Raw genomic sequence first — 21830 nt, 5'->3', positions numbered from 1 at the left:
AAAGTGGTGGAGGCTGGTACAATTGCAACATTTAAAAGATATTTGGATGTGTATATGAATAGGAAGGGTTTTGAGGGATATGGGCCGGGTGCTGGCAGGTGAAACTAGATTGGGTTGGGATATCTGGTCAGCATGAATGGGTTGAACCAAAGGGTCTGTTTCCATGCTGTACATCTCTATTACTCTTATGACTCTTAAGTCGTGTGTTAATGTCTTCATTCAATCCACATTCCAATGTCTACTAATCTCTGTATCCATTCCTCCCTGTAATGATATGGGCGCTGCTTTTACTGCCTGAAACTGGTTTGAATCTTTTCCTCTAAAGCTTTTAGTGATTTATTTTGTATATATGTGAATCTATAACCATTTCAGAATTTGTATTCATGATTATTTGAAGAATCTTAATTAGAACCTTTTCTTAATATTGTAACAGATTGATTAAATAATTCAAGCGTAACAACTAATTAATGTGAAATGTTCTTATCTATGTTAGCAATTGTAGCTGCACATTCTATCTCAATTCAGTAGCCTTGATTATACAGAGCTATTGTTCTATTTGTGAAGACAACATTAAGCTAATATTTTCTCAAACGCTATAACTACTATCAGCCATGTTCTGCTGCATTAGCCATGGGCAGCTGTTGACCATTTGTGCTACTCAGTCATGGGCTGTCCTAACAACATCCTTCGATCACTAAGGACACAATTTAAATGGAAGACTTCTTCTTTCTCTTTATTTTTTAACATGATGTTGCGTACAAGATATTCCTGCTAGTGAACTTGTATGGTCAGCTTTTGCCTTTTCTTCTGACTCTTGATAACCTGTGATTGAGGCATGCAGGCCAGGACCAATGTTTGATCTCTAGTTTTTTTTGACATTTACTGATTGAATCTAGGCAGTGATACTTTCAGCTAATCATCTATATACATGTATATTTCCTGCTTCTGATAGCTATCATGTGCCCATAGCTGTTTAAATATGCTTGCAGATGCCATTTCAACTCCAGAGGGATAGAATTGGGTTTGTAATGCTGACCCTGGTTGAATTGCTGGTTAATACTCATGTCAGATAGCAGTTTGAGTAAGATCCTAAAGAGTAACCTATGATGCTATCTGAGGTTTATGATTTTTTTGCCCCATGCTTCATTGTTGCCTGTAACTACCCATTGTCTTGCTATGCTGTAGCAAATGTACACTGATTGAAATGATACTTGAACATCCATCAAACTATACAGAGTTGTTTCAGCCACATTAACAACAGCAAACAATGTGGCTTTGTTAAGTAACTTCACTCCATTGAGATTCCAAGTTGAGACAAGTCAGGGACCAAACAGCATGAGGGAAAGGATTGTAGGGAATAATATCAGATGGTAGTGAGAAAAGGTAAGGCTCAGTGGGCAGAATTACAAAGCAGCTGTCGAAGAGGGATGGCGTGGCCAGCAGAAACAACTGCAGAAACAACTGCAGAAACAACTTCACCATTAGTGAATGGTGTAGGATGGTATAAACTTGACCTCTGTGCAAAATGTTAGTATCAAAACAACACGTAAACTCCCCCCTTGGTAAGTGCAGCCATTGCAACAAAGTTCAATAGTTGATCCTGCTCTTTTTTTTACAGTGGGTGTATGGGAATGGGAGAGAGGCCTGAAAGAATGAGACACAATAAAGCATTTTGCTGATTCATTTTGAGGGTAATATTATGCTCAAATAGTGCAAACGATTTGGATCTGCAACAGTTAAAAAGGGGAAGAGCAGTTTGTGAAATATATAGATATTGAAATGTGTTCTTTGATGTATTAAATAAAACAGGCTTTGGAGTCACCTCACTTTTGCTCATTAATTGATTCTGTGCATAAAAAAGCATGTGGCTGTCTCCCTGGAGAGTTTTATAATGCACTTAACTTTATCATTTCCATTGGATAGGAATCCACCTCTAATTATGGCTATATTTAGTAGAATGTTGGAAGGGAGGGGGAAATGGGCTGATATTCCAGACATACTTTAAATATGTAAATCAATATTTTTCTTGTTTTGTATTTGGAAAGATGAATTGGGTTCCTTGTTATAATATATTTCCTAAGTATCAGATTTTTTAAAATGGTTCAGAGGGAAAAATCTCAACATTTATTGAGAAAATACTAGTTACTTCAATACTTAGCATTTTGGATGATAACATTTCGCTATATAGAAAAAACAATGGAAGAAAAACTACCATTACCATTAAGCTTATTCAGAAAGATCCTGACAGTCAATGTTAGTATTGAATTATTTCTTAAATGATTTTACTTTGCATGTTCATTTCTCATTGCTTTTTGTGAGAGAGGGTTCCCTGATATCTGACCTAAACATAGTTTTAAATCTGCATGCTGTGTGTCAATTCATGGTTTTGAATTTCAAGTAACCTTTTGGTTAATTTTCTTCTTTTCCTTGAACCATCTTACATGCTTGTTACAACACCTGTAAACATGTATTACAACAAAAGCTTGCATTTATGCAGCATCCATAATGTAATAAAACCTCCCAAAGTACTTAATAGGAACATTATAAAGCGAAGTTTGACATTGAAGCTGATGAACAAAAGGTTATTCAAAGAGGCAGTTTTGAAGAAGAGACTTGTAAGGGGAAAGAAAAGTAGTCAGAATTGGGAGAGGATTTGAGCATTTAGGGCTTAAGTATACTTTGGAGTACAGTTCAAATATGGCAATCTCGATGCAATACAGACCTGTTTGATTAAATCCAGTCTATGTCTATCTGGTGTCTCCTTCTACGTAAAATGCAGATTGCACCTGAATTTAGATCATGTTATACATTTCTCATGCATTCAGATTGAGGATTTCACTCTGGTTCTAGTTCTTTGGTGTGAAGTATGAGCCATTGCAGCAGCTGCTCCAAGCTTCCATATATCTCTCAGCACATGGCATGGTAAAAATCATAATAAATGGAACTGCAGCGGTCCTGCCCACAACTGTTATGTTAAGTGCAGCTCCAAGATATCTAAGGATGCCCCATGTAACCCAATTTGCCAACAAACACATACTATGTCAAAAAACCCACCAAATGAAATGAAAATATAAATGTAATTATTCAAACTCTGTGTATAGAATAACTTAGTCAAAGGCTTCTTTGATACTAAGGTACACTAGATCGTGGGTTTGCAACAGTTCGCTGAAGTCATCACTTTCCTAAAGATGTCGAAGATGTTAGTTAGGCAGAATTTCCCCTTAATTAAGTAACAGTTGGATGGTGCATGAGGGGAACTAATTGCTACTTCTGCATGACTGAGTGATTAAGATTTTATAATAATTATCCATGTCTAATAATGATCTTATAACGTTCCCAGTGCTGGGAGCAGGTTGTTCACCTGACCACCTCAGTGGAAAATAATAATTCCCAGTGCTGGGAGCAGGTTGTTCACCTGACCACTTCAGTAGAAAATAAAATGCTTGATGAATGAGGCAAAAGGAGAAAGTAGAATTTTTTTTTACACAAAGAGTTTGGTTCCAAAGAAGAGTCTTTGGAATTGAAATTGAGTTTCTTCTTTCTCTGATTTTTATTTAAGATTTATCAGATCTGTATTATTTCGCTTTTACTTAAGTATTGGATCAATTGCCTTAACAAGACAAGCCAGATTAAATGCAACTCCGTTATGGAAACAGCACAACTGTTGTAAAAAAGAAAGTGTTTATTTTTGGTACTATCACTGGTGTACAGAACAACCTCGGTTAAGTGAACATTGGTTATCCAAACTTCGGATTATCCAAACAAGATCTCAAAAGTCCTGATGCTTGGGTAAACTGTGTTCTCCAAACATTCGATTCTCTGAACACTCGAATATCCAAACAAAATACTCTCCACCTGTGTTGCTCATATAATCGAGGTTGCCCTGTATAACAAAATAATTTTGGTGTAGTTTTTTTACAAAATGTTTCTTTTTTCCTGTTGTGAATGCAGACAGTACTGGAGGAACATGCTGATGATGATCAGAAGCTGGCTATCACCGGGGTCCCAATTGTAACATGGCCAAAGAAGGCAGTGAAGGTAGGAAGAGATGACGGGATCATAAACTCAAGAAAACATTCATTTCATTATTCAATATTGTTGGTATTTGAAATCTTTATGGTTGCAGCAATGCTAACTTTTCATTAATTTGTTTGAACATGTTGTTACAAATGACCAGTTCATTATGTCCATAATTCTGTGAGAAAGCATAATTGTGTATTTTTTAAAATGTGGAAAATGCTGTACTTTATAAACCATTTGGACAATTTGTTTCAAGTGTGTTCATGTTGGGATTTTAACAGTAGGATTATATAGTTTCAAATATCTAGGACGAAAATAGCATGTTGAAAATACATTGCATTTTTGTCTTGAGGGTTCATCTTTGAGTGTGATGGGGTTAGGCAGTGGTTATACCTTGACTTTTGCATGCATTTTCTTTTGAGTAGCAATAGAATAATGTTGTAAACACAAATTTACCTTTAATGTTATTCATACATATTTTAGGAACATATTCTGTCTGGTTCAAGAATTGCAGTGTTTGCAATTAAATTCAGATGTATTTTTGTTTTGAAACCATGTTTATGTTTAAGAATGGGACAATTTGTTTCAGGCATCCATTGTCAGTACCAAACATTCCTTGGGCCAGTATAATGCAGTTGAATGTGGAATGAGGTTTAATTTACTCTGCTGTGCCTCAGCTGGAGATGCTGTAAAGCAACCTTTAATTGTGCCACGTTGTGATACCATTTCCCACACATTCCTATGATGACTTAGCGAGGTCGCATATTTAGTTTCTGTTCATTCATCAGATGCAGCCTATTTCTTGTTGGCCTTCAGGGGTGGCAGAGAGCTGCCTTCTTGAACCACTGGAGCCCTTTTGTTGTAGTTACACCCTTTAATACTGTCAGGGAGAGAGTTCCAGGATGTTAATGCTGTGACACTGAAGGAGTGGTGATGTCAGGATTGTGAGTGGCTTGGAGGACAAATTGCAGGTGGTGTTCCTGTTTATCAGCAGCTCTTGTTCATCTTGGTGGTAGTGGTTGTGGGTTTGGAAAATGCTGTCTGAGGAGCTTTGGTGAATTTCTGCAGTGCATCTCACAAGTGATGTGTGCAATTGTTGGTGGATATCAATGGTGGAGGTAATAAGCGTTTGTGGGTGTGGTGCTCATCAAGTGGGCTGCTTGGCCCTGGATGATATCAAGCTTCTTGAGTGTTGTTTGGAGGTAAAGTCATGCAAAAAAGTGGGAAATGTTCCATTACATTCCTGACTTGTGCCTTATAGGCTTTGGGAACTATGGAGGTGAATTATTTGCTTCAGGATTTCCAGGCTCTGACCAGCTATATGGTTAGTCCTGTTCAGTTTCTGGATAGATTTCCTTCCCTAAAGCAAAGTGGTGCACCAGGTTGATTTTAACAATAGCTGTTCACAATTGTTGTCAGGATTAACACTATTGCTGCGACCTACTTTATGTCCTAGATTTAAATGATTTTAAATTCTCCCAGCTGCCACCGTGGGATCTGAAACCATGATCCCAGAGTATTATTCTGGACAAATGGACCTCTGCATTACTAGTCCTATTGAACTATAGTCTCTGCTGTATGCACAAATGAGTAGACAGACAGGAGGCTGGAAGAACACAGCAAGTCAGGCGGCATCAGGAGGTAGAGAAGTCGACGTTTCGGGTATAACCCTTCTTCAGGACTCAAGGTGGGTGTAGGGGGAGCTGCAGATAAAGGGGGTGGCGGGGCAAGGTAGTGAAGCGGGAATTGGTGAAGACAGGTACGACATGGTTGGTCAATGTGCAGAATGAATCTGGTTGGTGGCAGGGAAGAATCCGGGGTGGGAAGGGTCTAATTAAGTATACATAAAATCAGAACAATAATGCAAATCGTAGGAAATTATTGGAGGCATGGGTGTGGGGTGGGGTGGGGGGAGGAGAAAAGATATGTATATAACTACTTCTGTTGTTATTGTTTTTGATCTGTTACACTGCTAGTACCAATGTAACAGTGCTATCTTTGGACTGTTGTGAGCTAATAGTACAGTTGAGCTGTCAGTTCTGTAATCTCTATAATTACACCATTCACTTTCTACCAGCCATCCTAAAATCTTTTGTATTAAAATCGGGTATGTCGTATGGCAACTCTTGATTTAAGACTTGGAAATTTTTAAGAGTACAAAACAATATGGCGTGCACAGTCCTGTGACCCACTGTCTAAGGTGCACACTTCTCAAGCCCACAGCGTTTCAAACCAAACCAGATTCCTTGGTGCTCTTTGGCAGTCTTACTCTTGCAGGGATTTGGTCCAATAGACTACGGTTGCTGTCTGACACCTTATTAAAGGTTATATTTCATGTATAAGCTCAGGCTGCTGGCAGGAGTCATACCTGATTTGAATCTATCCTCACTCAGAAAGTGTACTTTCCTGTAAGGGCACCAGATGACAAGATAACTTTTGCTTCCAATTGATTGTTAAAATAATTTCAGGATTTTTGCTGCTTGGTCTCTCCTTTTACGGTCTTTTCCAATTATTGATCATTTTCTGCTGAATTTCCTAACAGTCTTGAATTTGACTTTTACGAGCAGGGGATATGTGTCATCTTTTTAGTATTCGTGGTTTAGTTTAACATAGTCTCCTTTTTTTTTAGTATTTTACTTATCTCTGGTTTCTCCCAGTTCTATTTTAAAAGATGCAAGTTTCTCCACTCTTCCCTTCCCTTCTAACATAAGGAATCGGCATCCTCTTAACATTTTGCAGAGCTACATCCCATGCATAGTGTCTGCCAGTGTCTTGTTGATCAGACCGGACGCATCACTTGGAAGTGTATGTAGATTGAAAATTATTGGTTTCTTTATTCAACTATTTTGTTACAATAGTCCAGCATGTTTATTGATGTTTTGGTCATGCTTTGCAGTGGCCGAGTGTATTTGAGCAGTGAAATCACATGGAACCTGTAGTCAGAGGTTACTGAGAGCTGTGCAGATTTTAAAAAGTAGTTTTTAACCAACTTCTAGGTATTTTAACTCTGTTTTTAACTGTTTCAAAGTCACTCCAATCTTCCTTTCCTATGTGCAGTACTGTGCAATTGTCTCCATTAAATTTTGTTTTGTCTATTTACATCCTTTCTCTAATTAATTTTGTGATTGTCTCGTGCAAATCACAATTTCTAGTTTGTCAGCATTCATACATCTGAGCCAACTTTTTCAGTGAGGTTTTGAATTAGTCGTTGATATAAATTCAAAATTGTGTGGCCCCAATACATACATCTGGGACACATCAAGACTTCACCCTTCCCCAAACATACCTCTTCTGTTGTTTTCTACCTTTCAGCTCAATTCTTAGCACATCCCAAGGTTTAACCTGAATCCTAAAACATCCTTCATTTACCAAACTAAAAGTATATCAAAGCATTAGTCTGCATCACCCTGCCTTTGAATTATGAGGAAATCCTTATATACAATTGTCATTCTTTTCCTAAGCCCAATAACCATGAATAGTCTATCACCCATCAGTCTCTTACTGTTACCTTCAATTTATAACTTTATAGCTTTATAGCTTTCCTGCTTTTTCAAGTCCAACTGAATAACTCACCGTGAGGCTCTTTCCCTTATTGTGCATGACTTATCTATCCCCTTTTCTAAGAAACAATCTCTCTCCTGACTTAATATTCCCTGCTATTTAAAATCTGCATTCTTAGCGTGATGTTCCAGCTGCTACTGTATCTGTAATCTTGTTTCCTATTGCATTATATGTTAATGTCTGGTATCACTTTGTTACAACCAGAGAATGCTGGAGAAACCTAGTATCTTGAGCAGCACTTGTGGACTGGCAAACAAACAGCATTTTGAGTCCAGTCTGACTCTTGTTGAGGAGTTTGTTGTTATTGATCTTTTTGAGTAGCTTCACAGGTTTTCTCAATGTATTTGCTTTTACAACCAGCACCCCTTTTTGCCTGGCTACTTCATGTGAACATATTGTGACCACTGACTTTTCATATGGATAAATCGTTATAAATTGATGAAAGATGATCTAATTAAACAAAGACTTTATTATCTAAAGAGGTAAATAGCTAGGAAATGTTGAAGGCTGGTACCTGTCAATGAAAGTGCCGGCTGAATGGGTGTATACTGTATTTTTCTTTCTGTTTTGCCCATTTTTGGTAAATTTCTTAAAAAGCTTTGTTTAAAGAAACTTGTTTCAATCAATGCCCGATTTACCAAATTCAACATTGCAGAGAAATACTTAAGAAATCCTTTTGGTTCAATGACATCTTGCAAAATAGGACTTCTGTCTGTGCTAATCTTTTCAATGTATTTTTGTGTGTTGTTTGGATCAACATAAAGGGTTAAATCAGCATTGCTTTGAACATTCTTAGTTGGGGAAGCATCAGTTCACTCCCAGGCATATAATTCTGGGATCTATATAAATGTAAATTGTGAACTGAGAGCAATACTTAGAATTCCATGTGTAAGATGAACAGGAAGTTCTTGATCATGCTTATTCAGAATTGATTCAGTCATGTAAGATGCATCATCTGATTTATTTCGCAAACTGCCAGAGTGTTTTAAAGAGTAGATCCCAGCCTCAGGTAATCAACTTGAACCTGGTGACCATTCCTTTGAATTGCTGGGACAAGATTAGAGCTCGGAATGACAGTTCTGGTCTAAGAATCCATCTCACTGCATTATATGAGCAGTTAATAAGCAGTCTAGAATCAGAGTTAAACTGTTCTGAAATTCTGCTTGTCAGCTGAAAAGCAGAGCACCTTAACTCTCTGCTGCAGTTTTCATGAGACGTGTTTCATCATGATGAATGCTGGACATTGTAGTTTTGCATACACATGGTTAAAACTTCAACTTTCCATTACATCAAAGCAACCAAACTATGAGAAGGAACTGAAATCCCTGTCAAAATTTGTCCATCTTTGCATTTATAGTAATATATGATCAATCTTTTTCCTCTGGAAATTAAGATCTCTTGATTGCACTTTTTACTTACATGTAGTTTAAGGGGAAAAAAATTGGTTGGCTTGTGAGATCTTGTGATGATTGATAGCTCCTCTTGTCTGAGGAATTGAGTAAGTGAGTATGAACAAGTCAGAAAGCATGGATTTATTGTATTACAGGCATTTATAGTGCAACATATTTATTATGCAAATGCTGTACACAGTCCTTGTATCAATTGACAATTAAAATGAGTTAACTAAATTTTAAACAGGCCTGTATTTCAATTCCACTCTCTGATGTGCTGTTTAAGAAGTTAGATTTATGATTGAGCATTAATCAGCATTTCTAATTCCATACACATGGATACGATTACAAAAATTAGATTTATTTTTGAGATTGTCAAAAGAGAGAAGAGAAATGAATAAGCATTTATAAAATTTTGATCACAGCAAGTCTCGAGAGAGTACTTTCAAATGGCCATAAACCACAACTAATAATGTTTTAAAATGTATCCTTTGTCTGTGTTTACTGCAATAAACATGTAAATTGGATAACAAATTCCAGTGACCACATATGAAGAAGTGAAGGTAGAAATTCGGAAGTGGCTATCCAAGTTTTTCTATTCCACAAAAATCTTTGCTATAATGATATTTCACTGAGAGATGAATGTTAAAAGACATGGACTACTGCCAAATAACCTCAATAACATTGAATAATCAGTTTTATAAATATAAAGTGTTATTCCTTCAGAGTCTAATTTTTGCTGGAAAATTTTAAAATCACATTTTTCTTGGTTCTTTTTATCTCCATTTCTTAATCCCATCTCTGCCTCTCTCTTTATTTTACTTGACTATTAATCCAGAGACACTGTTAGTGTTCTGGGCACCAGGGTCCGAATCCTGCCATGGCAGATGGTGGAATTTGAATTCAGTAAATATCTGGAATTAGTTGTCTGATGATTGCCGGAAAAGTCCAGCGGGTTCACTAATGTCCTTTCAGGGAGGAAACTGCTGTCCTTGCTTGGTCTGGCCTACCCGTGACTCGACATCTACAGCAATGTGGTTGACACTTAACTTAAAAATTAGGGATGGGTAATAAATGCTGGACAAGCCAGTGACATACACATCTCAGCAATGAGTTTTTGGAAGAAACTTACTGTATATGACTTGCCATTGAATGCAGTTTTCTAACTTTGCATGTCTGATTAACAATACTTCAGTGTGATTGGCTAAGAAGGTACACAATTTCTTTCCCTGTTCAAGCAGACTTGAGATCCTCTGTAGAGGACCCTGCAGCAAAATAACTTTCGAAACAACAGATTCCTCTACAAAAGCCATACAGTGTCATCAACAATTGTAAATGAATAAATGGTTGACAACACCTGTCCACTGCTGAGAACAACATCTAGACTTGTTATTTAAAACCTTATTTTTAAATAGTTGACATTAAGGAGAACATAAGAGCCCCCTAGTACCATGTCAAGATGTGATTTCACTCTGAGAGTCGTAGAGTCATAGGGATGTACGGCATGGAAACAGACCCTTCGGTCCAACCTGTCCATGCCGACCAGATATCCCAACCCACCTGCCAGCACCCGGCCCATATCCGTCTACACCCTTCCTATTCGTATACCTATCCAAATGCCTCTTAAATGTTGCAATTGTACCAGCCTCCACCACTTCCTTTGGCAGCTCATTCCATACGCGTGCCACCCTCTGCGTGAAAAAGTTGCCCCTTAAGTCTTTTTTATATATTTTCCCTCTCACCCTAAAGCTATGCCCTCTAGTTCTGGACTCCCGGACCCCAGGGAAAAGACTTTGTCTATTTATCCTATCCATGCCCCTCATAATTTTGTAAACCTTTATAAGGTGACCCCTCAGCCTCCGATGCTCCAGGGAAAACAGCCCCAGCCTGTTCAGCCTCTCCCTATAGCTCAAATCCTCCAACCTTGGCAACATCCTAATAAATCTTTTCTGAACCCTTTCAAGTTTCATAACATCTTTCCGATAAGAAGGAGACCAGAATTGCACGCAATATTCCAACAGTGGCTTAACCAATGTCCAGTACAGCCGCAGCATGACCTCCCAATTCCTGTACTCAATACTCTGTCCAATAAAGGAAAGCATACCAAACGCCTTCTTCACTATCCTATCTACCTGTGACTCCACTTTCAAGGAGCTATGAACCTGCACTCCAAGGTCTCTTTGTTCAGCAACACTCCCTAGGACCATTAAGTGTATAAGTCCTGCTAAGATTTGTTTTCCCAAAATGCAGCACCTCGCATTTATCTGAATTAAACTCCATCTGCCACTTCTCAGCCCATTGGCCCATCTGGTCTAGATCCAGTTGTAATCTGAGGTAACCCTCTTCGCTGTCCACTATACTTTTGGTGTCCTCTGCAAACTTTCTCACTGTACCCCTTATGCTCGCATCCAAATCATTTATGTAAATGTCAAAAAGTAGAAGACCCGACACCAATCCTTGTGGCACTCCACTGGTCACAGGCCTCCAGTCTGAAAAACAACCCTCCACCACCACCCTCTGTCTTCTACCTTTGAGCCAGTTCTGTATCCAGATGGCTAGTTCTCCCTGTATTCCATGAGATTTAACCTTGCTAATCAGTCTCCCACGGGGAACCTTGTGAAATGCATTACTGAAGTCCATATAGGTCACATCTACTGTTCTGCCCTCATCAATCTTCTTTGTTACTTCTTCAAAAAACTCAATCAAGTTTGTGAGACATGATTTCCCACACACAAAGCCATGTTGACTATCCCAAATCAGTCCTTGCCTTTCCAAATACATGTACATCCTGTTTCTCAGGATTCCCTCCAACAACTTGCCCACCACTGAGGTCAGGCTCACCGGTCTGTAGTTCCCTGGCTTGTCTTTACCACCCTTCTTAAACAGTGGCACCACGTTTGCCAACCTCCAGTCTTCCGGCACCTCACTTGTGACTATCGATGATACAAATATCTCAGCAAGAGGCCCAGCAATCACTTCTCTAGCTTCCCACAGAGTTCTCGGGTACACCTGATCAGGTCCTGGGGATTTATCCACCTTTAACCGTTTCAAGACATCCAGCACTTCCTCCTCTGTAATCTGGACATTTTGCAAGATGTCACCATCTGTTTCCCTACAGTCGATATCTTCCATATCCTTTTCCACAGTAAATACTGATGCAAAATATTAATTTAGTATCTCCCCCATTTTCTGTGGCTCCACACAAAGGCCCTATTGAGGGGCCCTATTCTCTCCCTAGTTACCCTTTTGTCCTTAATATATTTGTAAAAACCGTTTGGATTCTCCTTAATTCTATTTGCCAAAGCTATCTCATGTCCCCGTTTTGCCCTCCTGATTTCCCTCTTAAGTATACTCCTACTTCTTTTATACTCTTCTAAGGATTGGCTTTGCATTTGAAAGAGCTCATGGAAATATGTTGGTCTTTGGAGTCAGATTGTTTTTGTTTCAGCTAATACTACAGTCAACATCAACCCAATTTTCTATTGATTGATGCACACATCCAGTAATAGTCACTTTGTTAATTTGTTCCTTCTCCAACAGAGAGTCACAGTGTTCAGTTGGGATATATGAATCACGTGGATTTTGTATTCATGTCGACGTCTTTAAGTATTTTCTGGACCCCAACATTATTGTAGCTTAAAATTAAATGGACAGTTTAAAGTTTAACTGTATGTGAAACCTGACACTTCTAACATCACCCTGCATGACTCAAGCTAACAGTCAGCATAGATACTGTTACCATTGCCTACAAGCATAATAAACATTTGCACCTTCTCAATAAGTCTTTTGACTTGGCCTCATAGCAACAAAGCCACCTAAGTTTGTTGTCAGGTGTATTCTAGAACAGATCACATGACTCCCTTCATGCCTCCACTTTATCTTAAAAAGTTAATTCCAAAGCATAACAATTTTATACAATACAGTATCTAAAATTTTAACTTCATACTGTTTCTGTAATATTTTTGATTTGTTTTCTTCCCCATCATTTACAGTTATTCCTTCAATTGTCCACGTCTTGGCTCTGGAACACTTTTTCTTCACCCTTTTAAAAATGTGATCTTAAAGACTGTCTCTTTGATTAGATTAGATTAGATTACTTACAGTGTGGAAACAGGCCCTTCGGCCCAACAAGTCCACACCGCCCCGCCGAAGCGCAACCCACCCATACCCCTACATTTACCCCTTACCTAACACTACAGGTAATTTAGCATGGACAATTCACCTGACCTGCACATCTTTGGACTGTGGGAGGAAACCGGAGCACCCGGAGGAAACCCACGCAGACACGGGGAGAACGTGCAAACTCCAATCAGTCGCCTGAGTCGGGAATTGTACCCGGGTCTCAGGTGCTGTGAGGCAGCAGTGCTAATCATTATGCCACCGTGCCGCCCACAAGTCATAGATCATTGATCAAGTCATAGAATCATAGAATCCCTACAGTGTGAAAACAGACCATTTGGGCCAACCAGTTCACACCGACCTGCCAAGGAGTGTCCCACCCAGACTCATTCCCCTATTACTCTACCCTTGTCTGATGCACCTAACCTACACATCCCTAAACACTATGGGGCAATTTAGCATGGCCGTTTCACCCAACCTGCACATTTTTGGATTGTGGGAGGAAATTGGAGTACCCAGAGGAAACACATGCGGACACGGAGAGAATGTGCAAACTCCACACAGACAGTTCCCCAAGGCTGGAATCGAACCCGGGTCCCTGGCGCTGTGAGGTAGCAGTGCTAGCCACCATGCCGCCCATCATTATTTCTATTTATGGGACTTGATATCATACTTTGTCTGGTAATTTACTTGTTTTGAGATGTTTCAATTGATTAACATTATTATACAAACACAAGTTGCTGTTGGGATGGACCTTTTTTTGATTGGCTTGTGATTTCCCTCAACTCGGAGAAAGTGAGGACTACAGGTGCTGAAAATAAGAGTTGAAAAGTTTGGCACTGGAAAAGCACAGCAGGTCAGGCAGCATCCGAGGAGTAGGAGAATCGATGTTTCAGGCATATGTCCTTCATCAGGAATACATCCCTTAAGAAGGGCTTATGCCCGAAACTTGATTCTCCTGCTCCTCAAATGCTGCCTGACCTGCTGTGCTTTTCCAATGCCACACTTTTCAACTTGTGGTTTCCATATTTAACTTAATTCGCCCTGTCATGCTTCTCCCCCTGTCGCCTAATTAACAGTGTTTAATGTCAGTGATAATGTTTGGTTGGAGTGTTCAATGGAGAAAGTGAGAACTGCAGATGCTGGAGATCAGAGCTGAAAATGTGTTGCTGGAAAAGCGCAGCAGGTCAGGCAGCATCCAAGGAGCAGGAGAATCGACGTTTCGGGCATGAGCCCTTCTTCAGGGATGAGGCAGGTGTGCCAAGCAGGCTAAGATAAAAGGGAGAGAGGAGGGACTTGGGGGAGGGGCGTTGGAAATGCGATAGGTGGAAGGAGGTAAAGGTGAGGGTGATAGGCCGGAGTGGAGGTGGGGGCGGAGAGGTCAGGAAGAAGACTGCAGGTTAGGAAGGTGGTACTGAGTTCGAGGGATTTGACTGAGACAAGGTGGGGGGAGGGGAAATGAGGAAACTGGAGAAATCTGAGTTCATCCCTTGTGGTTGGAGGATTCCTCGGCGGAAGATGAGGTGCTCTTCCTCCAGCCGTCATATTGCTATGGTCTGGCGATGGAGGAGTCCAAGGACCTGCATGTCCTTGGTGGAGTGGGAGGGGGAGTTGAAGTGTTGCGCCATGGGGTGGTTGGATTGGTTGGTGCGGGTGTCCTAGAGGTGTTCTCGGAAACGTTCCGCAAGTAGGTGGCCTGTCTCCCCAATATAGAGGAGGCTACATCAGGTGCAGCGGATGCAGTGAATGATGTGTGTGGAGGTGCAGGTGAATTTGTGGCGGATATGGAAGGATCCCTTGGGGCCTTGGAGGAAAATAAGGGGGGAGGTGTTGGTGCAAGTTTTGCATATCTTGCGGTTGCAGGGGAAGGTAAGTGTTCAATGTCAGTTTGTTTTTGCCTCAGGATCAGAAGGCTGTTCCTTCAGTCCTCACTATGACCTGGAACACATGCACTGTACTTTGAGATCCAACACTGAGGCCCAATTTCAGATGGTTGAAACAGATACCATGGCATATTTGGAAAGTAACAAGTATTCTTGAAGTGTTCCAAACACTATTGCCCTATATTGAACATCACCAAAAACTGACTTCTTCCTCTCTTACATAGATGCTTATGGCTACCCATATTAATGGCGTTCTAAAAATGCAGGTATTAATTTTGTGATCTGCAAAAGAAAAATCTAAAATGGAGCTGATTTTCTTTACACACCAAAGAATAAAGAAATTTTGGCTGTTCCTCTTATTGTTTTGTCAGGAGGTATCAATGAGCTGCTGCCCAGACACAGAGGCTTTATTTTATGCTGGTAATTAACTGAAGCAAAAGAAAAGTTCACTTCGATTTTGGTCATGTCCTTTAAACTGAACCTTGAAGACGATGGGTTTCTGTTTCGACTAACGAGCCCTGCACTCCGCAATGTTTATTTGTAGGCTGAGCCGGCGGGGGAGTGCTTACTAAAGATAATCATAAATAATACTGTAAACGCTCTCTGATTGCATCTTCACTCATTGTATTTGCCTAGAGCATTACATACTTTGGATTTAGTGTTAGTCATTGTTAGATGTGTAAGTGGCTGGGGAAAAGCAGGGTGATTTGTGAATGTATCGCGTGTGTGCCCTTACAATGTCAGTCCTCTTGCTGACTGTGGGCTGTAATCTCAACCAGCAGCAGCTCTATTGTCTGTTTTTCAAAATAATGCATCTGCTTATTTTTGATTGGTCAACTGAAACGGTTCAACCCCATCCTGACCTTCCCTCATGAATATTGATGAGTCTTGAGTGTGGAAGCTGGGTTTATGGTGGAGGCTCGTTACTACAGCAGTCCAGCCATGTCAGTTTGTTTCTGGCTGGGCCCAGACTGAGATTTGGCCATGTCCCTGAGTGCAGATGATGAGGAGTATGACTCAGACCCAGAGCAGGTCAGCTTTCAGCTTTGATTGTGAACACAGTAGGAGCATTTTCATTTAGAAAAAAAACTAGAAAGCTCTTCTTGGAAAACAATGTATAAGCCTGAAGTAGTTAAGCTGAAACCAGGCTCTGTTGTGCTGAATAATGATGGTGGCTCTTCATGCTTTTAGGACAGCTGCCAGCAGACTGTATTTTTTTTTAAACCTGACTGGTGCTGCTACTTTTAAACTTGAAGCATGTGGCATTACAAATCCAGACTGTTTACGAAACCAGTTATCCGTTACCGAGGCCACGAAGTAATGCTCCGTAAGACATACTAAACCTCATCCTTTAGAGCACTTAACATGCATTTTTGGAACTTTGAGTCCACATATATTTTGAAATACTGATCTCACGCAAATCGACACGTTTTGTTGCTTGAAATATTTCAATATTCATTTCGTTATATAAGCGTTTCATGCTTTAGAATGGCTTTATTGGTCCTAGTTTTTCAACAGCGTGTCCACAGCAGAATGTAATGTTATACAGTAAAATAACTTTTATAAGAGCGTGGCAATGCTTACCACTACTGTTGCACAAAGTACAGCAGTTGTTAAATGTTTGGCGTAAGGTAGTATAAAGCCTCAAGTGCGCGCATACAATTTTGGCCAAGAGGAAACGATTAAATATGATCCTGTTCGAAAGGCAGCTTTGCCTTGTTTGCTGCATGGGTAGTATGGGGGAGGGGTGAGCAAAGGAGAAACCTTACCTCTTAACAATGAGTTATTCTGTAAATGGCTGAGGCTGTGTGTTCATGGCACTTCGGAGTAATGAATGCTTGAAGACGCTTTTGCAAAGAAATTTTAAGTGACTAGCCAGTGTTCCTCCGAGTTGACCCCCCCCCCCCCCCCCCCGTAGTTTACTGTCGACTCGGGCCTAAAAGAGTTTCGGTTAGAAAGTCATTCTCGGCTTAACATAAAGCGGTTTGGAAGTACTGGGCCTAAACTGCATTTGCAGAATCTCCATCTGATTTGGGATTCAGCCTTTTAGCCACCGTGCATAGTTTGAGTCGCTAAGCGGGACTTGCACTTTTTTGTTTAATCTGTTATTTAATATCCACATTGATTTCATTACGCAGTGTATAATGGATTCATTGTAAGTGCCAAAAGGAATACTGGCTGGGTGAGTTTCTTCAGTCTGTTTCCTCTATCACAGAGAGAGTATCAGTCTAGAATAAAAATCTATTTTAAATGATCAAACTTTTACAGGGAGGTTGTGAGTATTTATTCCGTTTATTTAAAAATCTTTACCCTTTACAAGGAAAAAGTCAGTGGTTTTCGAACTGGCACACATTTCTAGATCCACATAAAAACCACATCAGAAAAGGAGCTTCTGTTCATATTGGGGCTATGCTGATTGGTGGGTTGAAGCCAGACAAGACTTGTGCCGTGACTGACACACTGTCACATTGTCAAAGATAAGCGATTGGTTCATTATCACAAATTTCAACTGTCAGTGAGAGTGTAGGTGGAGGAAATGGTGGAAGATGATGCATTGTATCCAGAGGTTGGTGGTGTGCAAGGATCAATTTCTGCCATCGACAATCAGACCCCACCAGCAGAGATGTATTTCTCTCCCTACCTCTTTCAGCATTCCGCAGAGACCATTCCTTCTGTGACTCCCACGTTAGGTCCACGCCCTTCACCAACTCACCCTCCATTCCTGGCACTTTCCTTGCCACTGCGAGAGGTGTATAACCTGCACCCACACCTACCTCCTCACCTCCATCCAAGGCCCCAGAGGATCCTTCCACATCCGGCAGCGATTTTCCAGCACCTCCAAACACCTCATCTACTTGTGTCCATTGCTCTCTATGTGGTCTCCTCTACATCGGGGAGACAGGATGCCAACTTGCGGAATGTTTCAGGGAACATCTCTGGGACACGCAAACCAAACAATCCCACTGTCCTGTGGCTGAATACTTCAATCCCCCTCCCATTCTGCCAAGGACATGCAAGTCCTGGGCTGCCTCCACCACCAAATCCTAGCCATCCGATGACTGGAGGAAGAACACCTCATCTTCTGCCTTTGGACCATTCAACCACACGGTATCAATGTTGATTTGACCAGGTTCCTCATCTCCCCTCCCCCACCTTATCCCAGATCCAACCCTCCAACTCGGCACAGCCCTCTTGAAGTGCCTTATCTGTCCATCTTACTTCCCATCTGTCCACTCCATCTTCAACTGACCTATCACCATCACCCCATCTTCATCCACCCACTGCATTCCTAGCTATTTATCTCCCCCCCCCCCCCCCAACCCCACCCCCTCCCATTTATCTCATTCACTCACTCTCACGCGCACACACACAAAATTCCTTATGCTCAAAATGTTGACTCTCCTGCTCCTCAGATGCTGCCTGACTGGCTGTGCTTTTCCAGCGCCACACTTTTTAACTCTGTATTTGGTTCTTTTGCAAACAAGGGGAAGAATTGCACTTTTACATTCCATCTTACATACAGTTTGTGTACATTTATAAAAATATTTCTCAACACACTTTTCCATCTTCCAACTGAAAATTCTCGATTTTGGTAGTCGTTCACAGCCAACAGCAGCTTACACTAACGTTATGCAATGGCTGGCAACAACTGTAGTTTATAAAGCACCTTTTATGTAGTGAAAGTCATAAAGAGCTTCATAGGATTGTTACAGAGCAAAATTTGAAACTTGATGTTTGGGCAGTCGATGAAAAGATTAATCAAATGGGTTTTAAGGAAGGCGAAGTCATGAGCTAAGAGTCAAGACTGTCAAAAACTTGGCAGTCATGGGTGAAGCAAAGAAAATAGAGGATTTGGAATGGGCAGAGTTTGGAGAAGTGCAGTTAGCTTGGGATGTTGCAGGTATGCAAGAGGTTAGAGATTTGAGGGGCCGAAGCCCTGGATAAAAGCAAGATTTAGAATTTTAAAATTACCATATTCCTTAACTGTGAGCCAGTGTGGGTCTGCCAGTATAGGCGCAATCAAATGTAATTTGGTGTAAGTTAGGACATGGCATTACAGTAGAATCTTGGGTGACCTGAAGTTCACCATGGGTAAAATGTGAGAAGTTGTCAGGAAGATGTTGGAATCATTGAGTTCAGGAACTACAAAGGCATGAATGAGAGTTTCAGCACCAGGTGAGCTGAGGCAGAAGTAAAGATGTAACTAGGCTGCATTCGTAGAATTTGAGCATTACCTTCTTGAACTGCTGCAGTCAATGTGATGTTGGACAGTGTTATTACAGAAGGTATTTTAGTCTTTTATCGAGGGATTTTGAAGAAATGGTAATATACAGGATCTTCCACTTAAAATTGGCATTGTATTTCTGAAAATAGAGGCTTTAAATGAAGCATGAATTTCCATAGAAATCATGTTAAATGTGGAATTGGATTCTGTGAGACCTTCCTTAACAGAAAAAAGTTAAAACATTATATCTGTATCTTTCTAAGCTGGAGGGCAGTACTTTTAAATGGTGAAATTCTTTCATTGGTAAATTAAGTAAATATTAAAATAAATATCAAGCTTCTGGTATAAAAGGAAAATGTAATATTCTATCTTTAATCCATTCTGTAGCAAACCATGAGTGAAGCTAGGGCCTTGCTTCCCAGGCTCTGTGCTGTGCGCCATGTGCTGAGGCTGTTGTTTCCTTGCTAAATTGGAATCACTGCCTCCAGAGTCCTTTCGGGCCATTGCTCACCAGGACACCTTCTCCTGGACATAGTGTCCTTGGTCTTTCTTTCTTTCTTTCTGTCTTCCTGATCAGCGGAGTGTCAATTGTGGCTGGGTTCACTGGCACTTCCTCCCCTGGTGGTCAGGCTACATGGTTCCTGCAGCAGAACTGATAGAGCAGTATGGGGGAGCCTCTGGGTTTTGCACAGGCTGGATGTGGATAGTGATAGCTGCTCTGGATGGAGTTTGGTGACTCTGCTGTGTTATTTTGCCAGCTGTGGCTCCAGTCTGCTGTTCTGCTGCCGGCTTGTGGAGGGAGACAACGCCCTGCCAGACTAGAGCAGTGGCTCTGACATGCTGCCTATGTGTGGACTGGTGTTGGCCTCTCAGCTGGCAGGGAACGCATATTATTTGGCTCTGATTGTCTGGGGCCTGGTGGATCCCTGCTGCAGAACTCCAGCAGCACTGTATTGAATGTTGGGAGGTGGCCTCAAGAACTGCTTGAGGGAGAAGCGATTCCAAAATGGTGACAGTTGTGTCAGCCAATACATTGCAGTTAATAACATTAAAACAAATCTCATGCCCAGTGAGCTTTCTAGTCCAAATAACTTATCAGTGTTAAAGTGGAATAACCCCTAATGTGAACCCCATGTCTAGTTCGACATCAGACAGTGGGAGGGGAACTTGAAGGCGGTGGTAATCCTTTTTACCTCCCAGGAGGAATCATTCATAGGTTAGGGGGTGCTGTGAAAGAAAGGTTGACATGTTGTTGAATGCACGTTTTAGATGGTACACACTTCTGCCTTTGTGTGGTCGTAGTGGAGGTGGTGTTATTTTAAGGTGGTGGATGGTGTGCAAATCAAGGGGGCTGCATGATCCTGGATAATGTTGACCATAAGTATTGTTGCAACTGCACTCGTCCAGGTAAATTGAAAGTGTGTAAACACACTCCTGATGTCTGCTGTACAGATGGCAGGCAGTCTTTGGGGAGTTAGGAGATGAGATAGTTGCCACAGAATTTGTAGCTCTGACCATCTCTTGCAGTCATAATGTTTATATGGCCAGTCTAGTTAAGTTTCTGGTCAAAAGTGAACCTTCAGCATTCTGACGGTTGAGGAAATGACAGTGCAAATGAACATCAAGGGGAGATGGTTTACTTTTTTGTTGGAGATGACACAAATGTTACCTGCCACCTATCAGTCAAAGGCTGAATCTTGTCCAGGTCTTGCAGGCATGAACTGTTTCAGTATCTGAAGAATTGTGGATGGTATTGTGTACTGTGCAATCATCAGCAAATGTCTCTATTTCTCACCTTGTGCTGGGGGAAAGATTGTTGATGAAATAGCTGAAAATGGTTGGGCGTAAAATACTTCCATGAGGAACTTCTGTACTAATGTCTTGAGGCTGAGAGGATTGACTTCAAACAACTGCAACCATCTGCCCTTGTGCATGGTACAATTCCCAAAGAGTGAGAATTTTGATTCCCACCAGCCTAAATTTTGCTGAATTTGTTGCTTCACATGTTTGAATACTGTTTTGAATACCGCAGGCTAGACAACCTCACATCACTGCTGGATCTGGTCTCTTTTGTCCATGAGGAGAAAGTGAGGTCTGCAGATGCTGGAGATCAGAGCTGAAAATGTGTTGCTGGAACAGCGCAGCAGGTCAGGTAGCATCCAGGGAACAGGAGAATCGACGTTTCGGGCATAAGCCCTTCTTCAGGAATGAGGAAAGTGTGTCCAGCAGGCTAAGATAAAAGGTAGGGAGGAGGGACTTGGGGGAGGGGCGTTGGAAATGCGATAGGTGGAAAGAGGTCAAGGTGAGGGTGATAGGTCAGACTGGGGTGGGGGTGGAGAGGTCAGGAAGAAGATTGCAGGTTAGGAAGGCGGTGCTGAGTTCGATGGATTTGACTGAGACAAGGTGGGGGGAGGGGAAATGAGGAAACTGGTGAAATCCGAGTTCATCCCTTGTGGTTGGAGGGTTCCTAGGCGGATATGGAGGAGTCCAAAGACCTGCATACCTAGGCGGAAGATGAGGCGCTCTTCCTCCAACCGTCTGGGACACCCGGACCAACCAACCCAACCACCCTGTGGCTCAACACTTCAACTCCCCCTCCCACTCCACCAAGATATGCAGGTCTTTGGACTC

At 41.2% G+C, this 21830-nt stretch overlaps 1 protein-coding gene across 8 annotated transcripts in view; it reads left to right on the top strand.

Annotated features, from left to right (window-relative positions):
• kdm2bb (lysine (K)-specific demethylase 2Bb) overlaps positions 1-21830 on the top strand; it is a 199248-nt gene that overhangs the window by 125778 nt on the left and 51640 nt on the right. For all 8 annotated transcript variants that reach the window (XM_088000040.1, XM_088000039.1, XM_088000043.1 and 5 more), the window contains one exon: positions 3952-4038. In XM_088000040.1, coding sequence (XP_087856166.1) covers positions 3952-4038 — 87 coding nt within the window. The remainder of the gene's footprint in view (positions 1-3951; positions 4039-21830) is intronic.

The sequence above is a fragment of the Chiloscyllium plagiosum genome, unplaced genomic scaffold, assembly GCF_037043375.1.
Source record: "Chiloscyllium plagiosum isolate Xiang-an unplaced genomic scaffold, Cpla_swu_hap1 HiC_scaffold_24, whole genome shotgun sequence".
Classification (NCBI taxonomy): Eukaryota; Metazoa; Chordata; class Chondrichthyes; order Orectolobiformes; family Hemiscylliidae; genus Chiloscyllium; species Chiloscyllium plagiosum.
This window is presented reverse-complemented; position numbering and strand designations above follow the sequence as displayed.